The sequence below is a fragment of the Mustela lutreola genome, chromosome 2 (assembly GCF_030435805.1).
Source record: "Mustela lutreola isolate mMusLut2 chromosome 2, mMusLut2.pri, whole genome shotgun sequence".
NCBI lineage: Eukaryota > Metazoa > Chordata > Mammalia > Carnivora > Mustelidae > Mustela > Mustela lutreola.
In genome coordinates this window covers 157,754,870-157,776,447 of record NC_081291.1, presented here as the reverse complement: position 1 = coordinate 157,776,447, position 21,578 = coordinate 157,754,870, and the positions used below count along the sequence as shown (strand labels likewise).

At 37.0% G+C, this 21,578-nt stretch overlaps 1 protein-coding gene across 5 annotated transcripts in view; it reads left to right on the top strand.

The window, feature by feature from the left end:
- Positions 1–21,578, top strand: part of STXBP5L (syntaxin binding protein 5L) — a 459,224-nt gene that overhangs the window by 166,708 nt on the left and 270,938 nt on the right. For all 5 annotated transcript variants that reach the window (XM_059163941.1, XM_059163939.1, XM_059163940.1 and 2 more), the window contains exon 6: positions 8,790–8,924. In XM_059163941.1, the coding sequence (XP_059019924.1) occupies positions 8,790–8,924 (135 nt within the window). The remainder of the gene's footprint in view (positions 1–8,789; positions 8,925–21,578) is intronic.

Here is a 21,578-nt window from a genome sequence, read left to right as displayed (position 1 = left end):
TATTGTGGACATTGCTGCTATAAACATTCAGGTGCACATGCCCCTTCAGATCACTACGCTTGTATCTTTAGGGTAAATACCCAGTAGGGCAATTGCTGGGTCATAGGGTAGTTCTATTTTCAACATTTTGAGGAGCCTCCATTCTGTTTTTCAGGGTGGTTGCACCACCTTGCATTCCCACCAACAGTGTAGGAGGGTTCCCCTTTCTCCGCATCCTCGCCAGCATCTGTCATTTCCTGACTTGTTAATTTTAGCCATTCTGACTGGTGTGAGGTGATATCTCGTTGTGGTTTTGATTTGTATTTCCCTAATGCCTAGGGATATGGAGCACTTTTTCATGTGTCTGTTGGCCATCTGGATGTCTTCTTTGCAGAAATGTCTGTTCATGTCCTCTGCCCATTTGTTGATTGGATTATTTGTTCTTTAGGTGTTGACTTTGCTAAGTTCTTTATAGATTTTGGATACTAGCCCTTTATCTGACATGTCGTTTGCAAATATCTTCTCCCATTCTGTCAGCTGTCTTTTGGTTTTCTTAACTGTTCATTTTGCTGTGCAAAAGCTTTTGATCTTGATGAAATCTCAATAGTTCATTTTTGCCCTTGCTTCCCTTGCCTTTGGCGATGTTCCTAGGAAGATGTTGCTGCAGCTGCGGTCGAAGAGGTTGCTGCCTATGTTCTCCTCAAGGATTTTAATGGGTTCCTTTCTTACATTGAGGTCTTTCATTCATTTTGAGTCTATTTTCGTGTGTGGCGTAAGAAAATGGTCCAATTTCATTTTTCTGCATGTGGCTGTCCAATTTTCCCAACCCCATTTATTGAAGAGGCTTCCATTGGGCATTCTTTCCTGCTTGGTCAAAGATTAGTTGACCATAGAGTTGAGGGTCTATTTCTGGGCTCTCTATTCTGTTCCATTGATCTATGTGTCTGTTTTTGTGCCAGTACCATGCTGTCTTGATGATGACAGCTTTGTAATAGAGCTTGAAGTCCGGAGTTGTGATGCCACCAACGTTGGCTTTCTTTTTCAATATCCCCTTGGCTATTCGAGGTCTTTCCTGGTTCCATATAAATTTTAGGATTATTTGTTCCATTTCTTTGAAAATGATGGATGGTACTTTGATAGGAATTGCATTAAATGTGTAGATTGCTTTAGGTAGCATAGACATTTTCACAATATTTATTCTTTCAATCCACGAGCATGGAACATTTTCCCATTTCTTTGTGTCTTCCTCAATTTCTTTCATGAGTACTTTATATTTCTGAGTATAGATTCTTTGCCTCTTTGGTTAGGTTTATTCCTGTATCTTATGGTTTTGGGTGCAATTGTAAATGGGATTGACTCCTTAATTTCTCTTTCTTCTGTCTTGTTTTGGTATAGAGTAATACAACTGATTTCTGTGCATTGATTTTATATCCTGACACTTTACTGAATTCCTGTACAAGTTCTAGCAGTTTTGGAGTGGAGTCTTTTGGGTTTTCCACATATAGTATCATATCATCTACGAAGAGTGATAGTTTGACTTCTTCTTTGCCGATTTGGATGCCTTTAATTTACTTTTGTTGTCTGATTGCTGAGGCTAGGACCTCTAGTACTATGTTGAATAGCAGTGGTGATAATGGACATCCCAGCCGTGTTCCTGACCTTAGCGGAAAAGCTTTCAGTTTTTCTCCATTGAGAATGATATTTGCGGTGGGTTTTTCATAGATGGCTTTGATAATATTGAGGTATGTGCCCTCTATCCCTACACTTTGAAGAATTTTGATCAGGAAGGGATGCTGTACTTTGTCAAATGCTTTCTCAGCATCTATTGAGAGTATCATATGGTTCTTGTTCTTTCTTTTATTGATGTGTTGTATCACATTGAATGAATTGTGGATGTTGAACCAACCTTGCAGCCCTGGAATAAATCCCACTTGGTCGTGGTGAATAATCCTTTTAATGTACTGTTGAATCCTATTGGCTAGTATTTTGTTGAGTATTTTCGCATCTGTGTTCATTAAGATATTGGTCTATAGCTCTCTTTTTTTGATGGGATCCTTGTCTGGTTTTGGGATCAAGGTGATGATGGCCTCATAAAATGAGTTTGGAAGTTTTCCTTCCATTTCTATTTTTTGGAACAGTTTCAGGAGAATAGGAATTAGTTCTTCTTTAAATGTTTGGTAGAATTTCCAGAAGCCATCTGGCCCTGGGCTTTTGTTTGAAGATTTTTGATGACTATTTCAATCTCCTTACTGGTTGTGGGTCTGTTTAGGCTTTCTATTTCTTCCTGGTTCAGTTGTGGTAGTTTATATGTCTCTAGGAAAGCAACCATTTCTTCCAGATTGTCCAATTTGTTGGTGTAGAGTTGCTCATAGTATGTTCTTATAATAGTTTGTATTTCTTTGGTGTTAGTTGTGATCTCTCCTCTTTCATTCATGATTTTATTTATTTGGGTCCTTTCTCTTTTCTTTTTGATAAGTTTGGCCAGGGGTTTATCAATTTTATTAATTCTTTCAAAGAACCAGCTCCTAGTTTCGTTGATATGTTCTATTGTTTTTTTGGTTTCTATTTCATTGATTTCTGCTCTGATCTTTATGATTTCTCTTCTCCTGCTGGGTTTAGGGTTTCTTTCTTACTCTTTTCCAGCTCCTTTAGGTGTAGGGTTAGGTTGTGTACCTGAGACCTTTCTTGTTTCTTGAGAAAGGCTTGTACCGCTATATATTTTCCTCTCAGGACTGCCTTTGTTGTGTCCCACAGATTTTGAACCATTGTATTTTCAGTATCATTTGTTTCCATGATTTTTTTCAATTCTTCTTTAATTTCCCGGTTGACCATTCATTCTTTAGAAGGATGCTGTTTAGTCTCCATGTATGGGTTCTTTCCAAATTTTCTCTTGTGATTGAGTTCTAGCTTCAGAGCATTGTGGTCTGAAAATATGCAGGGAATGATCCCAATCTTTTGATACAATTTGAGTCCTGATTTAGGACCGAGGATGTGATCTATTATGAAGAATATTCCATGTGCACTAGAGAAGAATGTGTATTCTGTTTCTTTGGGATGAAATGCTTTGAATATATCTGTGATGTCCATCTGGTCCAGTGTGTCATTTAAGGCCTTTATTTCCTTATTGATTTTTTGCTTGGATGATCTGTCCATTTCAGTGAGGGGAGTGTTAAAGTCCCCTACTATTATTGTATTGTTGTCGATGTGTTTCTTTGATTTTGTTATTAATTGGTTTATATAGTTGCCTGCTCCTATGTTGGGGGAATAGATATTTAAAATTGTTAGATCTTCTTGTTGGACAGATCCTTTGAGTATGATATAGTGTCCTTCCTCGTCTCTTATTATAGTCTTTGGCTTAAAATCTAATTGATCTGATATAAGAATTGCCACTCCTGCTTTTTTCTGATGTCCATTAGCACGGTAAATTGTTTTCCACCCCCTCACTTTAAATCTGGAGGTGTCTTTGGGTTTAAAATGAGTTTCCCATAGGCAACATATAGATGGGTTTTGTTTTTTTTATCCATTCTGATACCCTGTGTCTTTTGATTGGGGCATTTAGCCCATTAACATTCAGGGTAACTATTGAGAGATATGAATTTAGTGCCATTGTATTGCCTGTGAGGTGACTGTTAATGTATATTGTCTCTGTTCCTTTCTGATCCACTACTTTTAGGGTCTCTCATTGCTTAGAGGACCCCTTTCAATATTTCCTGTAGAGCTGGTTTGGTGTTTGCAAATTCTTTCAGTTTTTGTTTGTCCTGGAAGCTTTTAATCTCTCCTTCTATTTTCAATGATAGCCTAGCTGGATATAGTATTCTTGGCTGCATGTTTTTCTCGTTTTTTGCTCTGAATATATCATGCCAGCTCTTTCTGGCCTGCCAGGTCTCTGTGGATAAGTCAGCTGCCAATCTAATATTTTTACCATTGTATGTTACAGACTTCTTTTCTCGGGCTGCGTTCGGGATTTTCTCTTTGTCACTAAGACTTGTAAATTTTACTATTAGGTGACGGGGTGTGGACCTATTCTTATTGAATTTGAGAGGGGTTCTCTGCACCTCCTGCATTTTGATGCTTATTCCCTTTGCCATATTGGGGAAATTCTCTCCAATAATTCTCTCCAGTATACCTTCTGCTCTCCTCTCTCTTTCTTCTTCTTCTGGAATCCCAATTATTTTAATATTGTTTCGTCTTATGGTGTCACTTATCTCTCGAATTCTCCCCTCGTTGTCCAGTAGCTGTATGTTCCTCTTTTGCTCAGCTTCTTTATTCTCTGTCACTTGGTCTTCTATATCACTAATTCTTTCTTCTGCCTCATTTATCCTAGCAGTGAGAGCCTCCATTTTTGATTGCACCTCATTAATAGCTTTTTTTATTTCAACTTGGTTAGATTTTAGTTCTTTTATTTCTCCAGAAAGGGCTTTTATATCTCCCGAGAGGGTTTCTCTAATATCTTCCATGCCTTTTTCGAGCCCGGCTAGAACCTTGAGAATCGTCATTCTGAACTCTAGATCTGACATATTACCAATGTCTGTATTGATTAGGCCCCTAGCCTTCGGTACTGCCTCTTGTTCTTTTTCTTGTGGTGAATTTTTCCACCTTTCATTTTGTCAAGATAAGAGTATATGAAGGAGCAAGTAAAATACTAAAAGGGTGGCAACGATCCCAGGAACATATGCTTTAACCTAATCAGAAGAGATCCCAAATCATTAAGGGGAGAAAGAGGATAAAAAGAGGTTCAGAAAGAAAAAAAAAAGAAAAGAAAAGAAACAATTAAAAAAAGAAAACGAATAAAGAAAAAGTATAAAAAAGAAATAAATATATATATATATATATATTAGATAAACAAGTTACAAAACGTTAAAAAAGAAAAGGATAGAAGTAAAAAAATTTAACAGAAGAAGAGAAAAAAAATTGAAAAAAAAATTAAATTAACTGCAAGACTAAAGAATCATGGGGAGAAAGCCATGAGTTCCAGGCTTTGCTTTCTCCTCCTCTGGAATTCCGCTGCTCTCTTTGGTATTGAAACTGCACTCCTTGGTTGGTGAACTTGGTCCTGGCTGGATTTCTTGTTGATCTTCTGGGGGAGGGGCCTGTTGTAGTGATTCTCAAGTGTCTTTGCCCCAGGCGGAATTGCACTGCTCTTAGCAGGGGCTGGGTTGAGTAATCCGCTTGGGTTTGCTTTTGGGAGCTTTTGTTCCCTGAGCGCTTTCCGTAGAGTTCCAGAGGATGGGAGTGAAAATGGCGGCCTCCTGGTCTACAGCCCAGAGGAGCCGAGAGCCCGGGGCCCCACTCCTCAGTGCGCCCTCAGAGAACCGCGCCCAATTACTCCCGTCTCCCTGACTTATGGCCACGCTCCGAGCTCACCGAGCCTGGGACCGGTTCAAGGTAACCCCAAGCTGGGTGCTCACTCCTCCACTCTGCCTCTGTAGCTGGCTTCCCCGTTCTAATATCTGTAAGCTCTGTGACACTCAGATACCCCCAATCCTTCTGGGCCCTGTGGGACCTGAGGCCACACTGACCCCGCGTGGGCTTCACCCTGGTTTAGCCTCTGGAGCGATGTCCCTCAGCCGAACAGACTTTTAAAAGTCCTGATTTTGTGCTCCGTTGCTCCGCCACTTTCCGGGATTCGGCCCCTCCCCCCGGGGTCTCTCTTCCGGTTGCTTTGGATTCACTTCTCTGCAGTCCTACCTTTCAGAATGTGGTTGATTTTCTGTTTCTAGAATTGCTGTTCTTCTTCTCTTCGATCTGCCGTTGGATTTGTAGGTGTTTGCAGTCTTTAGATAAGCTATCTAGATGATCTCCTGCTAGCGGAAGTAGTCTCAGCGGGCTACTTCTCCTCCATCTTGACTCCTCAACCCTCTTTACTCTTTTTTATTGGTATTGGGTTCAAATAAAGTCTGGGGTCTTCATTAGTTGTTTAACCACTACCTATCAATTGAACATTGAGTATAAGATGAAACCCTTTTGTTATCAAGGGTCTAGTTTCTTGTCATTAAGAATGAGGGAGAATTTTACAGTATTGGTTCAAGGAATACTAATCATAATTGGATCTTTTTCATGTATTCCACTGCTCTTATACTGTAAAGATTGTCTTTATTGGAATTCTGCCTCTTACATCAGGTCTCGTTATGGAAACCTGGAAGATTTTATACTTTTCTTCTTTTTTTTTCCCTAAATTATTTATTTTTAAAATTTCTTTTTGTGTACCAGAATTCATTGTTTATGCACCACACCTAGTGCTCCATGCAATACATGCCTTCCATAATACCCACCACCAGGCTCACTCAGCCTCCCAGCCCCGCCTCTTCTAAGCCCTCAGATTGTTTTTCAGAGTCCATAGTCTCTCATGGTACATCTCCCCCTCCAATTTCCCCCAACCCCCTTCTCCTTTCCATCTCCCCATTTCCTCTGTGTTATTTCTTATTCTCCACAAGTAAATGAAACCATATGATAATTGACTCTCTCTCCTTGACTTATTTCACTCAGCATAATCTCTTCCAGTCCCATCCATCCATGTTGCTACAAAAGTTGGGTATTCATCCTTTCTGATGGAGGCATAATACTCCATAGTGTATATGGACCACATCTTCCTTATCCATTTGTCCGTTGAAGGGCATCTTGGTTCTTTCCACAGTTTGGTGACCGTGGCCATTGCTGCTATAAACATTGGGGTACAAATGGCCCTTCTTTTCACGACATCTGTATCTTTGGGGTAAATACCCAGTAGTGCAATTGCAGGGTCGTAGGGAAGCTCTATTTTTAATTTCTTAAAGAATCTCCACCCTGTTTTCCAAAGTGGCTGCACCAACTTGCATTCCCAGCAACAGTGTAAGAGGGTTCCCCTTTCTCCATATCCTCTCCAACACACGTTGTTTACTGTCTTGTTAATTTTGGCCATTCTAACTGGTATAAGGTGGTATCTCAATGTGGTTTTGATTTGAATCTCCCTGATGGTTAGTGATGATGAACATTTTTTCATGTGTCTGATAGCCATTTGTATGTCTTCATTGGAGAAGTGTCTGTCCATGTCTTCTGCCCATTTTTTGACATGATTATCTGTTTTGTGTGTGTTGAGTTTGGGAAGTTCTTTATAGATCCTGGATATCAGCCTTTTCTTCTTAACCTTGAAAATGACTATGTCATATTGACGTTTGCTCTTTTTCTATCCTAACTCCTAAATTTTTGTCTACTTTTATTGGATTAGTGTTTTTTTCTGCTTCCCTTGTGATTCAGAAAAGGTGATCTTAAATTCTCTTTAAAATGAGTTTCCTTTTTCTACTTACACTGAATTGAAAATAGATGCTTTGTGGCCTTAAAAACATGACCATCAAGTTACTTCCTGTGGGAAATTATTAAATATCCCTTGACAACAGCAATTCTAGACTTTGGGTTTTAATCAGAATTGTTCAATACCATATAGGTTGCATATTAATTAGATCTTCAATTAACCATAATAGCAGGGTTTCTAGGTTTTTGTTTATAATGTGCAAGGGGCTTTCAGCAGAACCCTTTTGAATAGATGAAGTTTGGTTTCTGTTGAATAATTCAATGAACCAGAGTGAGAATATAAATTCGACAGACTGGATGTTCACTTTTATATAAAAAGACGTATAAGGCAAAGGTGGAATTTTGTTGTGAATTTACCATTTGCATTCCTTTTTGGTCCATTTACTTTCCATATTGGTCTGTCTGACTGGCATCAGAATTCTGTCCTTCTCTTTTAACAATGTACCAGCTCTTTTTCTGAATAAATACTAGGAAATATTGTGATTCAGGGGGCACCTGCGTGGCTCAGTGGTTTAGGCCTCTGCCTTTGCCTCAGGTCATGATCTCAGGGTCCTGGGATCGAGCCCCGCATGGGCTCTCTGCTCAGCGGGGAGCCTGCTTTGCCCTCTCTCTCTGCCCGCCTCTCTGCCTGCTTGTGATCTCCCTCTCTCTCTCTGTCGAATAAATAAATAAAATTTAAAAATTGTGATTCGGTAACAGGTTTTGGCAAGGGATAACTGTGAACTTATCTCCCCCTTTTTAATGAGCGATTAATGAGTGGGAGTAGGCAAAACTAGAGTTATATGCAGTGAATAGAAGGTTCTGGTAAATTCCCAGATTTTAATTATAGGAATCAGGGTTTCTTTCACTATAGAATAATTTCCTAGAATTGGTCAGAAGGCCCATTGTGCAGATACAGGTAGTACAAAAAATAAAGAAATAGTAGAGTTGATCTCTGATCTTATAAGCTTATTTTATACTATTAAGATGCCAAGCATCTGCATAAAAAGTAAATAATTTATGATCTTATGAAAGAAAGCTACAAATTCTCTGATTATCTCTGAAATATACGTTTTAGATGTACCTAATTTCTATTTGAAGTTAATACTACCAAAGAAAAACCACCAGTGTAGAAATTTGCTAATTTTGCATCCAAACAGGAATGGATTTAAATCCTGGTTTTTCTACATACTAGCTGCCAGTCCAATGAAACTAAAATAAAAGTTCCTGGCCTCAGTTTCCTCTTCATAAAATAGAATTATATATTTGTCTTGGAGTGCTCTAATTCTGAAGAGAATTAGAAATAATATATGTTAATGACCATGGTAGACACTTATTTAATAATGGTTATTGTTATCATTATTGTTTTTAATGTTATACTCTTGTTATTTATGCTCTACTCTCTACTAATAACTAAATGCTACTTGAGTGTTTAGTAAATTTTATTATTCATGTAGCTATCACTACCTAATAAGTATAAGGAAAATAAAATGCTGACCAAAAATAAAATTTAGGTATTTTAATTATAATTTTCTTTCTTTCAGAATTACTTACTGTCATCTACCTTTCCAGAGTAAATGGCTCTATGTTGGAACAGAAAGAGGAAATACACATATTGTAAATATTGAATCTTTCATTCTTTCTGGATATGTTATCATGTGGAACAAGGCAATTGAGCTGTAAGTTTGAACTTGAATATCACTTTATTTGGTTTGAATATTTTATATGGTTTATAAAGCATGTCAAATTACAGAGTTATTTGAAACATTTATAACTAATTTATGAGTGAACATTTATAATTAACATTTATAATTAATTTGAGTGAAAAGTTCAGCTAAAATAATTTACAGCTATAAAGAATTTTAAAGACTTTTAAAAATATTGTAGTATTAACATTATAATTTTAGACTTTCTGAGTATTTAAGGTATCTGAATAATTAGGAGTTATGTATGTAAATTTGATGATAAAGTACTTAGACTTATTCTAAAAGTTATACGTGGAAATCATCTCATTTTTTATAGTCATTCTTAGTATAGCCACTTCCAATGGGAATGACAAGTAGATTGTGATTATATTTAGTTTTATGTAAAAATAATCATGGTCAGTTCATATATTTTTTTTATCACTAGTAGTTCATTCTTCACCTGCCTCACTAACTTATTGTTTAGGGTTCTAAAAACTAATTTATCAATATTTTTTATGTTGCAACATATACAGCTATTTGGATATGTGGTTAGTGTAATTACCACTTTGACTTTGGTGCTGATACTTAAGTTTATGCACATATAAAAGTAATGGAATTCCAAGCCATCTTTTTGTATGTATACGATTAATTCTCCTGGTCACTGTGTTAATCTTAAAAACAAATTTTCTTTAATAAATGTTTATACTCTGTGCATATTAGGTCCTTAGTTTATAATATGTTTAACTTGAAACTGGCTCATTTCCATATATATGACATTTTTATACATGTATATATGAAATATATATACATAAATATATATTCTGAGTTACATAATTATTCTCCAGAATTCTGATTAAAGCAGCCTATTTAAGTGAGGCTCAAATCTGGTTTTTATAATAAATCTACTATTCCCTATTTTTAATGTTTCAGTGTGCCTGTATATATAAGAAATGTTGTTACTAATTATATTCTTATTACAATATTCCTTTTGTATTATGTCATAATGGGTCTTTTGTTAATGATAATTCTTCCTCCCTGATTAGATTAAGAACTGCCCCAGGGCAAGATCTTTGTTCATTAATCCTTTCTTTTTCTTTATACCTGGCTTATTTTGGTGCTTTCCACAGAGTGGCAACTAAATAACTGATGACATTATTGAAGACTTAGTATGGTAGTTACACACTAATATTGACTTAGAGCTTTCATTTATAATTACAATTAATATGCACTATTTTACTGATATGCTTTAGTGTTCTACATGTGTATTTTAAAAAACATTTATTCTATAGACTATTTAGAATTATGTCTCCCAAAAAATTATTTAATTTTTTAGCTATTTGGGAAAGGTTTCCCCACTATAATCTGAGTGGTATAAAAGTTGTAAATAGGGCTGAACTTAATGTTTGCTTTCAAAATTTTCTCAGGATATTGATAAAAATGTAAATAAACTTGAGAGATTGAATTATAGAACTTTTATACAAATTTAATATTAGTACAAATAATAATTTATGCATTATGTGTGTTCAGTTGAATGCTGCTAATTATGAAGTTTATAATCTAAATAGATTGTTATACTAGTAATAGATTATTATAGTATTTCACCACTTTTGCTATTTTGTTTCCATATTCATATATCTTGGCTTACTTAGACCAGTTTTCCCGAAGTGTATTCCATAGACTTATAGATCCATTGTGATCTACATAATTTAAAATTCCAACTGCCAGTCTTCTAGAACTGTCTTTTAATTGCTCTCTTCCTATTGAGATACATTAGAAAATGCATGCCACTTTCTATTCGTATGTGCCAGGTGTATGGGACAATAATAAAATATTTATTTAAAAGAGTCATTTCATAGTCATAATTTTACACACATATTTCAACAATACATTTTCTAAGTATGACAAATGCAGAATTGTCTTTAAGAGATATGTGAAATTATTTCAATTTAAGTTCTTATTTTAAATACTTTTTATTCAATGTTATTTTTCAGTTTGTTTCTATTATGAGTGAAGTGTCCTGATTATAATTTTAGGCAGTTCTCATAATTATAGATAGTGTTCCCAAAATGTATATTTTGATTATTTGGAAATTGGAACACATTTTCCATAGAAACATTGATGTTTGTAGAACATCTCATAAAGTAGTAGCATAGAACTGAAGGAACATTAAATTTTTTTTTCTATGGGAAAGTTATTCCAGGTTATAGTGTAGAAGTAGATGTTTATGCAGGGCAGCCCCAGCTTTTTAAAAAATGCAACCTTGTTTTCCACATATGATTAATGTTTGAGCATGAAATTGATTAATAAATCATAAGTATAAGGCTTATGTTTTACTAACAATCACTGAAATGTGTTTATTGTGCACTATGGTATGCTAGATACTGAAAACAACTATGAACTGGGAGGACATCTTTACTGTTCTCTTGGGGCTTTCAGTCTAATGAGATTAATTAAAAAGGCAATTACAATATATTGGAAATATAATGTGGCAATGCTATAAGAAGGACTCCTAACATGTGGTCTCAAAGAAATATCTGTAAAGGAAATTATATCTATATTGAGATCCAAAGGATGAGAATTTTAGTAAGTTGAGTGAAGACTTGGGAGACAGAGTTAGGGGTATTTTAGGAAGAGAGGATAGAAGATTAAAAGGATGGAGTGTGAGAGTTTTTGTTCCATGCATAGGAATTTTAGGTAGTTTAGTTGTTTGGAATACCTGGGAGAGAATATGATAAAAGGTAAAGGATGAAGAGAGGTAATCAGGGTATAAATATGAAAGCCTTGTAGGCCAGTTTGAGAAGTTGACTTAAAAAGGCCAGGAGCTGGATTTTGAAGGGGTTTAAGCAGAGAATTGACTTGATCAAATTTGCACTTAGGGAGACTACTCTGAAGGCAGGTATAGAGAAATGATTAAAGAGAGAAAAGACAAAGGGGGGACAAGATGGCAGGGAAGTAGGAGGAAGCGCCTTTTCAGCCTATACCCCAAAGTGAGCTGATTACCTACCAAAGAACTCCATTCACCCATGAAATCAGCCTGAGATCAGAATTATACACGTCTGGATCTCTGCAGGGGCAGAAGATGCCAGTGGGCAGGTAAAGCAGAGTGGGAACGTGACTGATATCGGAAGATAAACAAAAGGGGGAGGGAGCCACCAGAGGCGACCAGTTGAAAAGTAATACCCCAATATGAGCGGGAATGCCCTGTGTCTGGGGACCAGCATTGACTTGGAGACTGGTTGAAAGCACTCCAAAAGAGCAAAGGATCACGGGGAGAAATTGTGGGAATCAGGGCAGCTAGGGACAGGGGCTTAAGTCCCCGGTCCCAGGACAGCCTCCCCTGGTGCTGAGGCAGAGAGAGTGTGGCGGAGAAACCAGGTCTTGGTCCCTAAGCCACCAGGGCGCCAGAGAATGTGTGGGTTCTGGATCCTGTGAGGGGATGGGAGCCATGCTGGTGGGCAGAACATGAGAGCCCTGCTACAAAGCCTGAGATACGTGCACACGTCCCTCATGCTCCCCTGAGAGAGTTACAAAGGCCCAGCTGGCGCTCTTTGACCCGCACCATTGTTTCAGAGCCTAAGCCCCGTGCCCCAAACTCTCCCCTGACAGAGGTGCGCAAAAGCCCAGCCTGGTGCTTTCGGACCTGCGCCCCATTCTCAGTGCCTGAGACGCTCGCACGATCCATAGCCGCCCCTGAAAGAGGTGTGTGCAAGCCAGGCACTCTTAGACCCAGCAAGACCAGACACTCCCAGCCCGGGCGAGAGGGAAAACCTCAGTGTGCAATTGCTGCTTGGAAACTCTCTGAGGGTCGGAAGCTCCCAGACAGCCACCACTGCCTTGGCTTTGGGTACAAGCAAAAGATCCTGCATCTCCAGGGTCTGCAACTTGGAACCTGCTCTGCCAGTGGCCAAGGGGGAACTTATTTAGGCTCTGCACCCAGACTTAGGCTTCTCTCTGAGAGGGAGATCAGGGTATGGTTTGTATTCCTCTAAAACTACAAAAACCATCAAAGCGATCAAGGTGAGAGAAAAAAAAGTGAACAAACATAAAAACTGCCAGAGAACAAAAGCCTGAAAATAAAACCAGTTTCCTCAGAGCCCACCCCCTTGAGGGGGGTGGGAGGACTTAACTCAGGAAACCTCATTGACTGACAACCCACGTGGCAGGCCCCTCCCCAAGAAAACAAACCAAGAAAGAAAAAAAAAAAAAAAAAGAAAAAAGAAAAAAGGACTACAAGAGAACAACCACTACTTCATAGGAAAATTTTTATTTTTCACTCGTTCCCACTATTCTGGTTCATTTTTTTTTTTTTATACATAGGTAATTTTTTTAACCTATTTACCATCACAGCGAGCTGTACAGTACATCAAATTCCATAATAACCTTCTAACCTGAGCTTTTTGATACATACACCTATGCTTTTCTTTTGCATTTTTATTTTTTGAACTCCTCTTTTTAAATTTTAGTTTAGTCTAGTTTATTCCTTTTTATTTTTATCTTCTAATATTCATATAGAGTTAAACTTCAAAGTAATCCCCTTTCCCCAATCAATACTACCCCTATAGGTAAATCAATTTTTAATCCCCTTTATCTTAGGAAAGTTGAGTCCTTTAACAAAGATATCAAGATACATCCAGGAAGAATCAAAACAACCTTCCTTGCACACACTGAGAATTTATAACCACTCTCCCATCTTCTTCTTCCACCAGTGTTTCTGTGTTTTTGTGTTTGTCCTGATAGCATATAAATCTTACACTTGGGGTTCTTTTTGACGAGGTTCTTCGTTTATTTATATATATATATATATATATATATATATATATATATATATATATTTCTCTTGTCATATACTTGTATCAGTCTTTTTGTTTGTCTGCTTTTGTTTGTCTACTTCATAAAATCTTACCTTGGGGCCCATCTAGGCTGAACCTTCTCTTTCATCTTCCCTTTCTTTCCTGTCTCTCTCTTTTTTTTTTTTTCTTTCTTTTTCTTTTTCTTTTCTTTTGTTTCTCATTTGGGTGGGGAATCCTGATTGCTCAGAAGTGTTCCAGCGTGCACCTTGACTGCACCATGGTTGATACATCCAGCTATATCTGTTCAGTCATCTCCCACCAAAATGACTAGGAGGAGGAATGCCCAATAGAAGAAAAATACAGAGGATGGACCTTTTGCAACAGAGCTAATGGCTATCAACATAGACAATATGTCGGAAAGAGAATTCAGGCTAACAATTATCCAGGCAATAGCTAGGTTGGAGAAAGCCATGGATGACCAAATGGAATTGATTAGGGCCAAACTGAAAGTGACCTGACAGGATGTTCACAATGTTAGGGCGGAGCTTAAAGCTACGGAGGAGGTTCACAGTGCTCTCAATGAGTTCCAATCTAATCTAAACTCTCTCAAAGCTAGGGTAACTGAAACAGAAGATAGAATTAGTGATCTGGAGGACAAACAGATAGAGAGAAAGGATCAGGAGGAAGCCTGGAACAAACAGCTTAGAAACCATGAAAACAGAATCAGGGAAATAAACGATGCCATGAAGTGTTCCAACATCAGAATTATTGGAATCCCTGAAGAGGAGGAGAAAGAAGTCTAGAAGATAAAGTGGAACAATTCCTTCAAGAAAATTTTCCCAATCTTGCGAATGGAACCAGCGTCCATGTACTAGAGGCTGAATGGTCTCCATCCAAGATTATACATTCCAAAAAAACATCACAACACCTGATAGTCAAATTTAGGAATTATAATTGTAGGTATAATCTCTTGAAAGCCGCCAGGGCAAAGAGGCTCCTTACTTACAGAGGGAAGCCCATCAGAATAATGTCAGACCTGTCCACAGAGACCTGGCAAGCCAGAAAAGGCTGGCAAGATATATTCAGGGCACTAAATGAGAAGAACATGCAGCCAAGAATACTTTATCCAGCAAGACTGACATTCAAAATGGATGGAGAGATAAGAATTTCCAAGACCAGGAAGGCTTAAAACACTATACAACCACCAAGCCGACACTGCAGGCAATATTAAGGGGGGTTCTATAAAAGAGGAAAAATCCCAAGAATAGCATTGAACAGAAATATAGAAACAGTCTACAGAAAGAAAGACTTCAAAGGTAACTCGATGTCAATAAAAACATATCAATAATCACTCTCAATGTGAATGGCTTAAATGCGCCCATAAAACAGCACAGGGTTGCAGATTGGATAAAAACGACAGGACCCATCCATATGTTGTCTACAAGAGACCCATTTTGAACCTAAAGATACACCCAGACTGAAAGTGAAAGGATGGAGAAGCATCTTTCATGCCAATGGGCCTCAAAAGAAGGCTGGGGTAGTGATTCTCATATCAGATAAATTAGATTTTAAACTAAAGACTGTAGTCAGAGATACAGAAGGACACTACATAATCCTTAAAGGGACTATCCACCAAAATGATCTAACAATTGTAAATACCTATGCTCCCAATATGGGAGCAGCAAATTACTTAAAAAAAAAAAACTGTTAATCAAGATAAAGAGTCATATTGATATGGATACACTAATCGTAGGAGATCTTAACACGCCTCTCTCAGAAATAGACAGATCATCGAAGCAGAAAATCAATAAAGAAACAAGAGCGTTGAATGACACATTGGACCAGATGGACCTCATAGATATATACAGAACATTCCACCCTAAAACAACAGAATACTCATTCTTCTCAAGTGCACACGGAACCTTCTCCAGAATAGACCACATACTGGGTCACAAATCAGGACTCAACCAATATCAAAAGACTGAGATTATTCCCTGCATATTCTCAGATCACAATGCTTTGAAACTGGAGCTCAATCACAAGGAAAAGTTCAGAAGGTACTCAAACACCTGGAAGCTAAAGGCCACCTTGCTTAAGAATGCTTGGATCAACCAGGAGATCAAAGAAGAACTGAAACAATTCATGGAAACCAATGAAAATGAAGACATTTTGGTCCAAAACCTATGGGATACAGCAAAGGTGGTCCTAAGGGGGAAATACTTAGCCATCCAAGCCTCCCTCAAAATAATTGAAAAATCCAGTCTACACCAGTTGTCTCTACACCTTAAAGAACTGGAGAATCAACAACAAATCAAACCAATTCCACACATAAGAAGGGAAATCATCAAGATTAGAGTGGAGATCAATGAGGTAGAAACCAGGGATACAGTAGAACGTATCAATGAAACTAGAAGCTGGTTTTTTGAAAGAATCAATAAGATTGATAAACCATTGGCCACACTAATCCAAAAGAAAAGAGAGAAAGCCCAAATTCATAAAATTATGAATGAAAAGGGAGAGATCACAACGAACACCAAGGAAGTAGAAACAATCATCAGAAGTTATTATCAACAGTTATATGCCAATAAACTCAGCAACCTAGATGAAATGGATACATTCCTGGAAAACCATAAACTACCAAAATTGAACCAGGAAGAAATCGACAACCTGAATCCTGAATAGGCCGATATCTAGTAATGAGATTGAAGCAGTGATCAAAAACCTCCCAAAAAACAAGAGCCCTGGACCTGACAGATTCCCTGGGGAATTCTACCAAACTTTTAAAGAAATAACACCTATTCTCCTGAACCTGTTTCAAAAAATTGAAGCAGAAGGAAAACTTCTTGACTCTTTCTATAAAGCCAGCATTACCCTGATCCCCAAACCAGGCAAAGACCCTACCAAAAAGGAGAATTTCAGACCAATATCACTGATGAATATGGATGCTAAGATTCTCAACAAGATCCTAGCCAACAGGATCCAACAGCACATTAAAAAGATTATCCACCATGATCAGGTGGGATTCATCCCTGGGCTACGAGGATGGTTCAACATTCATTCGTTAATCAATCAATGTGATACAACAAATTAATATGAGAAGAGAGAATATGGTCCTCTCAACTGATGCAGAAAAAGCATTTGACAAAATCCAGCATCCGTTCCTGATTAAAACGCTTCAAAGTATAAGGATAGAGGGAACATTCCTGAACTTTATCAAATCTATCTATGAAAGACCCACAGCAAATATCATCCTCAATGGGAAAAAGCTTGCAGCCTTCCCATTGAGATCGGGAACAAGACAAGGATGCCCACTTTCACCACTCTTGTTCAACATAGTATTAGAAGTCCTAGCAACAACAATCAGACAACAAAGAGAAATAAAAGGTATCCAAATTGGCAATGAAGAAGTCAAACTCTTTCTCTTTTCGCAGATGACATGATTCTTTACATGGAAAACCCAAAAGACTCCACCCCTAAACTACTAGAACTCATACAGCAATTCAGCAACGTGGCAGGATACAAAGTCAATGTGCAGAAATCAGTGGCTTTCTTATACACTAACAATGAAAATACAGAAAGGGAAATTAGAGAATCGACTCCATTTACTATAGCACCAAGAACCATAAGATACCTGGGAATAAACCTAACAAAAGAGGTAAAGAATCTGTACTTGAGGAACTACAGAACACTCATGAAGGAAATTGAAGAAGACACAAAAAGATGGAAGACCATTCTATGCTCTTGGATCGGAAGAACTGCCTAGAGAAATCTATTCTTTTAATGCCATCCTGATCAAAATTCCACCGGTATTCTTCAAAGAGCTGTAGCAAATTATCCAAAAATTTGTATGGAATCAGAAGAGACCCCGAATCGCTAAGGAAATGTTGAAAAACAAAAATAAAACTGGGGGCATCACGTTACCTGATTTCAGGCTTTATTACAAAGCTGTGATCACCAAGACAGCATGATACTAGCATTAAAAACAGACACATAGACCAGTGGAACAGAGTAGAGAGCCCAGATATGGACCCTCAATTCTATGGTCAATTAATCTTCGACAAAACAGGAAAAAATATACAGTGGAAAAAAGACAGTTTCTTCAATAAATGGTGCTGGGAAAACTGGACAGCTATATGTAGAAGAATGAAACTCGACCATTCTCTTTCACCGTACACAAAGATAAACTCAAAATGGATAAAAGATCTCAACGTGAGACAGGAATCCATCAGACTCCTAGAGGAGAACATAGGCAGTAATCTCTTCGATATCAGCCACAGCAAATTCTTTCAAGATATGTCTCCAAAGGCAAAGGAAACAAAAGTGAAAATAAACTTTTGTGACCTCATCAAAATCAAAAGCTTCTGCACAGCAAAGGAAACAGTCAAAAAAACAAAGAGGCAACCCATGGAATGGGAGAAGATATTTGCAAATGACAGTACAGACAAAAGGTTTATATCCAGGATCTATGATGAACTCCTCAAACTCAACACACATGAAACAGGCAAACATATCAAAAAATGGGCAGAAGATATGAATAGACACTTCTCCAATCAAGACATACAAATAGCTATCAGACACATGAAAAAATGTTCATCATCACTAGCCATCAGGGAGATTCAAATCAAAACCACATTGAGATACCACCTTACACCAGTTAGAATGGCCAAAATTAGCAAGACAGTAAACAACGTGTGTTGGAGAGGATGTGGAGAAAGGGGAACCCTCTTACACTGTTGGTGAGAATGCAAGTTGGTGCAGCCTCTTTGGAGAGCAGTGTGGAGATTCCTCAAGAAATTAAAAGTAGAACTTCCCTATGACCCTGCAATTGCACTCCTGGGTATTTACCCCAAAGATACAGATGTCGTGAAAAGAAGGGCCATCTGTACCCCAATGTTTATAGCAGCAATGGCCACGGTCGCCAAACTGTGGAAAGAACCAAGATGTCCTTCAACAGACGAATGGATAAGGAAGATGTGGTCCATATACACTATGGAGTATTATGCCTACATCAGAAAGGATGAATATTCAACTTTTGTAGCAACATGGACGGGACTGGAAGAGATTATGCTGAGTGAAATAAGTCAAGCAGAGAGAGTCAATTATCATATGGTTTCATTTATTTGTGGAGCATAACAAATATCATGGAGGACAAGGGGTGTTAGAGAGGAGAAGGGAGTTGGGGTAAATTGGAAGGGGAGGTGAATCATGAGAGACTATGGACTCTGAAAAACAATCTGAGGGGTTTGAAGTGGCGGGGGGGGGTGGGCAGATGGGGTACCAGTTGGCAGGTATTATAGAGGGCACGGATTGCATGGAGCACTGGGTGTGGTGAAAAAATAATGAATACTGTTTTTCTGAAAATAAATAAATCAATTTAATAAAAAATATAAAGAGAGAAAAGACTATATTCTTGGCAAACATTATCATTTATTTAGGATTGGAGATAAACTGACATAAATAAGTAGAAGACAGAAGAGGCAAGAGTTGGGTATTATGGGGAGATATAACAATAGAGGAGAATTAAGAGAGACCCCCAGGTGTAGGGTTTAGCAACTATGTGGATAAGGGTGTCATTTAGTGAAAGAAAGCAGGAGATTGAGTAAGCTGGGAAAAGAAAAATTAATGAGTTCAGTTTTAGGTAGGTTGAGTTGTATTTGTTTATAAGACATTCAAATGGAATTGGTATGGGAAAGTGGTAGGAAGTGGGAAATACGGATCTGAAGGTAATGAGATAGAATTTATGGTAATTGAAAAGAGGAGATTGTGCATGAAAAGTGCATGGAAAACAAGTAGCAAACTAGCAGTCAACCAATTCTCACTCACATATATGTTTTATTTGGCTATCAGAGTATTTAAATATGTTCTAAGTTCTAATATTAGAGAGCAATAAAAATTTGGATTTCCAGATTTTCATGAAAATTCCTAATGAGACAGTTCTAGCTCCTTATTGCTTGGCAGTCAGTAACCCCCTGGAACTGAGTAACAGTTTTCCTTTTGTAGTTGGATAATGTGCTATCCAGTTTGCTACAGCTCTCATTCAGCATATTTGTTTCATTTGCATCTCAGTTGCATCTGCCTGGCTCCTGTGTGTTCTTGAATTCATGACCACATATGATATGGAAATAGATGACAGACTAGGATAGAGTACAAAGAAATATCAGTATTTAAGATAAAGAAGAGAAAGAAGGCCCATAAAAGAAATTATTAAGAAGCTATTATGGTAAATGAGAAGAATAGAGATAAAGAGGGATACCTAGAAGAATTATTGGGCATTATTTAGATGGATATCATATGATTTTAAGTTCATTGATCAGTCTATCTAAAGTAATTTTTGTAGAATTTATAGAATCCAGAGTACACCAATTTTTTTTTAAGGCAGTTTCTAATGGCCATAAGTTTCTCAAGGAATGCTTGATGGTTTTTGGAAGTATAATGTCAAGGGGAAAGTAAGAAAAAAATGTATCAAAATGTTAGTAGTCATTACATTTAGGCAGTAAAATAATATGAGATTTTTTTCTGTTGACTATTAGTGTCTTGTAAGTTTGGAATTTTTTTTTAAACAACATATAATATATCTTCTGAAGTCTGAAAAAGTCAATGCAAATAACTGAAGTTTAATGCTAAATTATTTTCTGAACTTGAGTGTTTTACAAACTGAGAGTCTAAATAACAGTTTTGCATTTGGTCTAATTAGTTTTTCTCAAAATATATTTCAGTGAGTATTTACTGCATATTATGGCTCTAAGAAGCTTTGAAGAAGAATAAAAAAAATGTTTAATTAAGGGTTTCTCAAACTTTTTGATATGTAACACTCTTTATGTGAAACACCTTATATATTCATTAGCTTATTATGGAGTACACTTTGGCATTTGTTCTTCCAGTCATACCAAGAAACAGGAGTTTGTAGTTTTTTGGATATTATTAGTTTCCAAGGGATAATTGAAGGACACTGTTCCTTATGAGAGGCACTTTAGTCCAATAAAACATGGCATTTATAATGTAGATAGTATTAGTTTCCAATTATTCCAGTGATTTACAACAGTCATAATATATACCATTCATTGAGTACTTACTATGTTTTGACATTATATTAGGCTATATATAAATATTCTAATCCTCATAATTACTCAGTAGGATTAGTACTACTATCTCCATTTTTAGATAAGAAAATTCAGGATAAAACCATTAAGAAAATATCTAATAAGTGTGTATTTATTCCTCTGAGTCTCTGTGGGGAGTTAGTATCTGGGAAACTTGGAGTTATTTAATTTGTGACTTTTATCTGTTCCCAAAAAGTTTTAAAATTTATTCATCTTTACTGTTTTATGAAGAATCTTTGATGATGTTCATATATGCATAAGAAATAAATTATACTTAAAAGAAATAAATTATAACTGAAAATATAATCATAATAGGGTTAATCTACATAATTAGACTGTTGAAGAAAGTATGTGGAAAATGAATAATAATAAATACATGGTCATATCAGGTCATATTGTATTTAACATGGCATAATACTCAACAATGATATATTAAAGTAGAAAATATAAAAGAAACATGCCAGATATCAGAATAGAATAAATTTAGTATATGTGTTGCTGAAGCGAGCACTGGAGTAGAATGAATTCAAAGTCAGATTTACAGAGCATAGGTCCTTTTAACAATATACACTTAGACACATAGTTATCTGTTATTGATTACCTTGTTATTGATTAACACATAAATGAGACATAACCAGCAAACTAGGATTCCCCACTTTGTCAGTTTTCTGTGCATTGGCTACCACTAGAGAGAGTGTCTGTAAATCGAAGGAACTATTGTACTTTTCTTAGGAGAAAAATCAGAGGTTTTATATCAA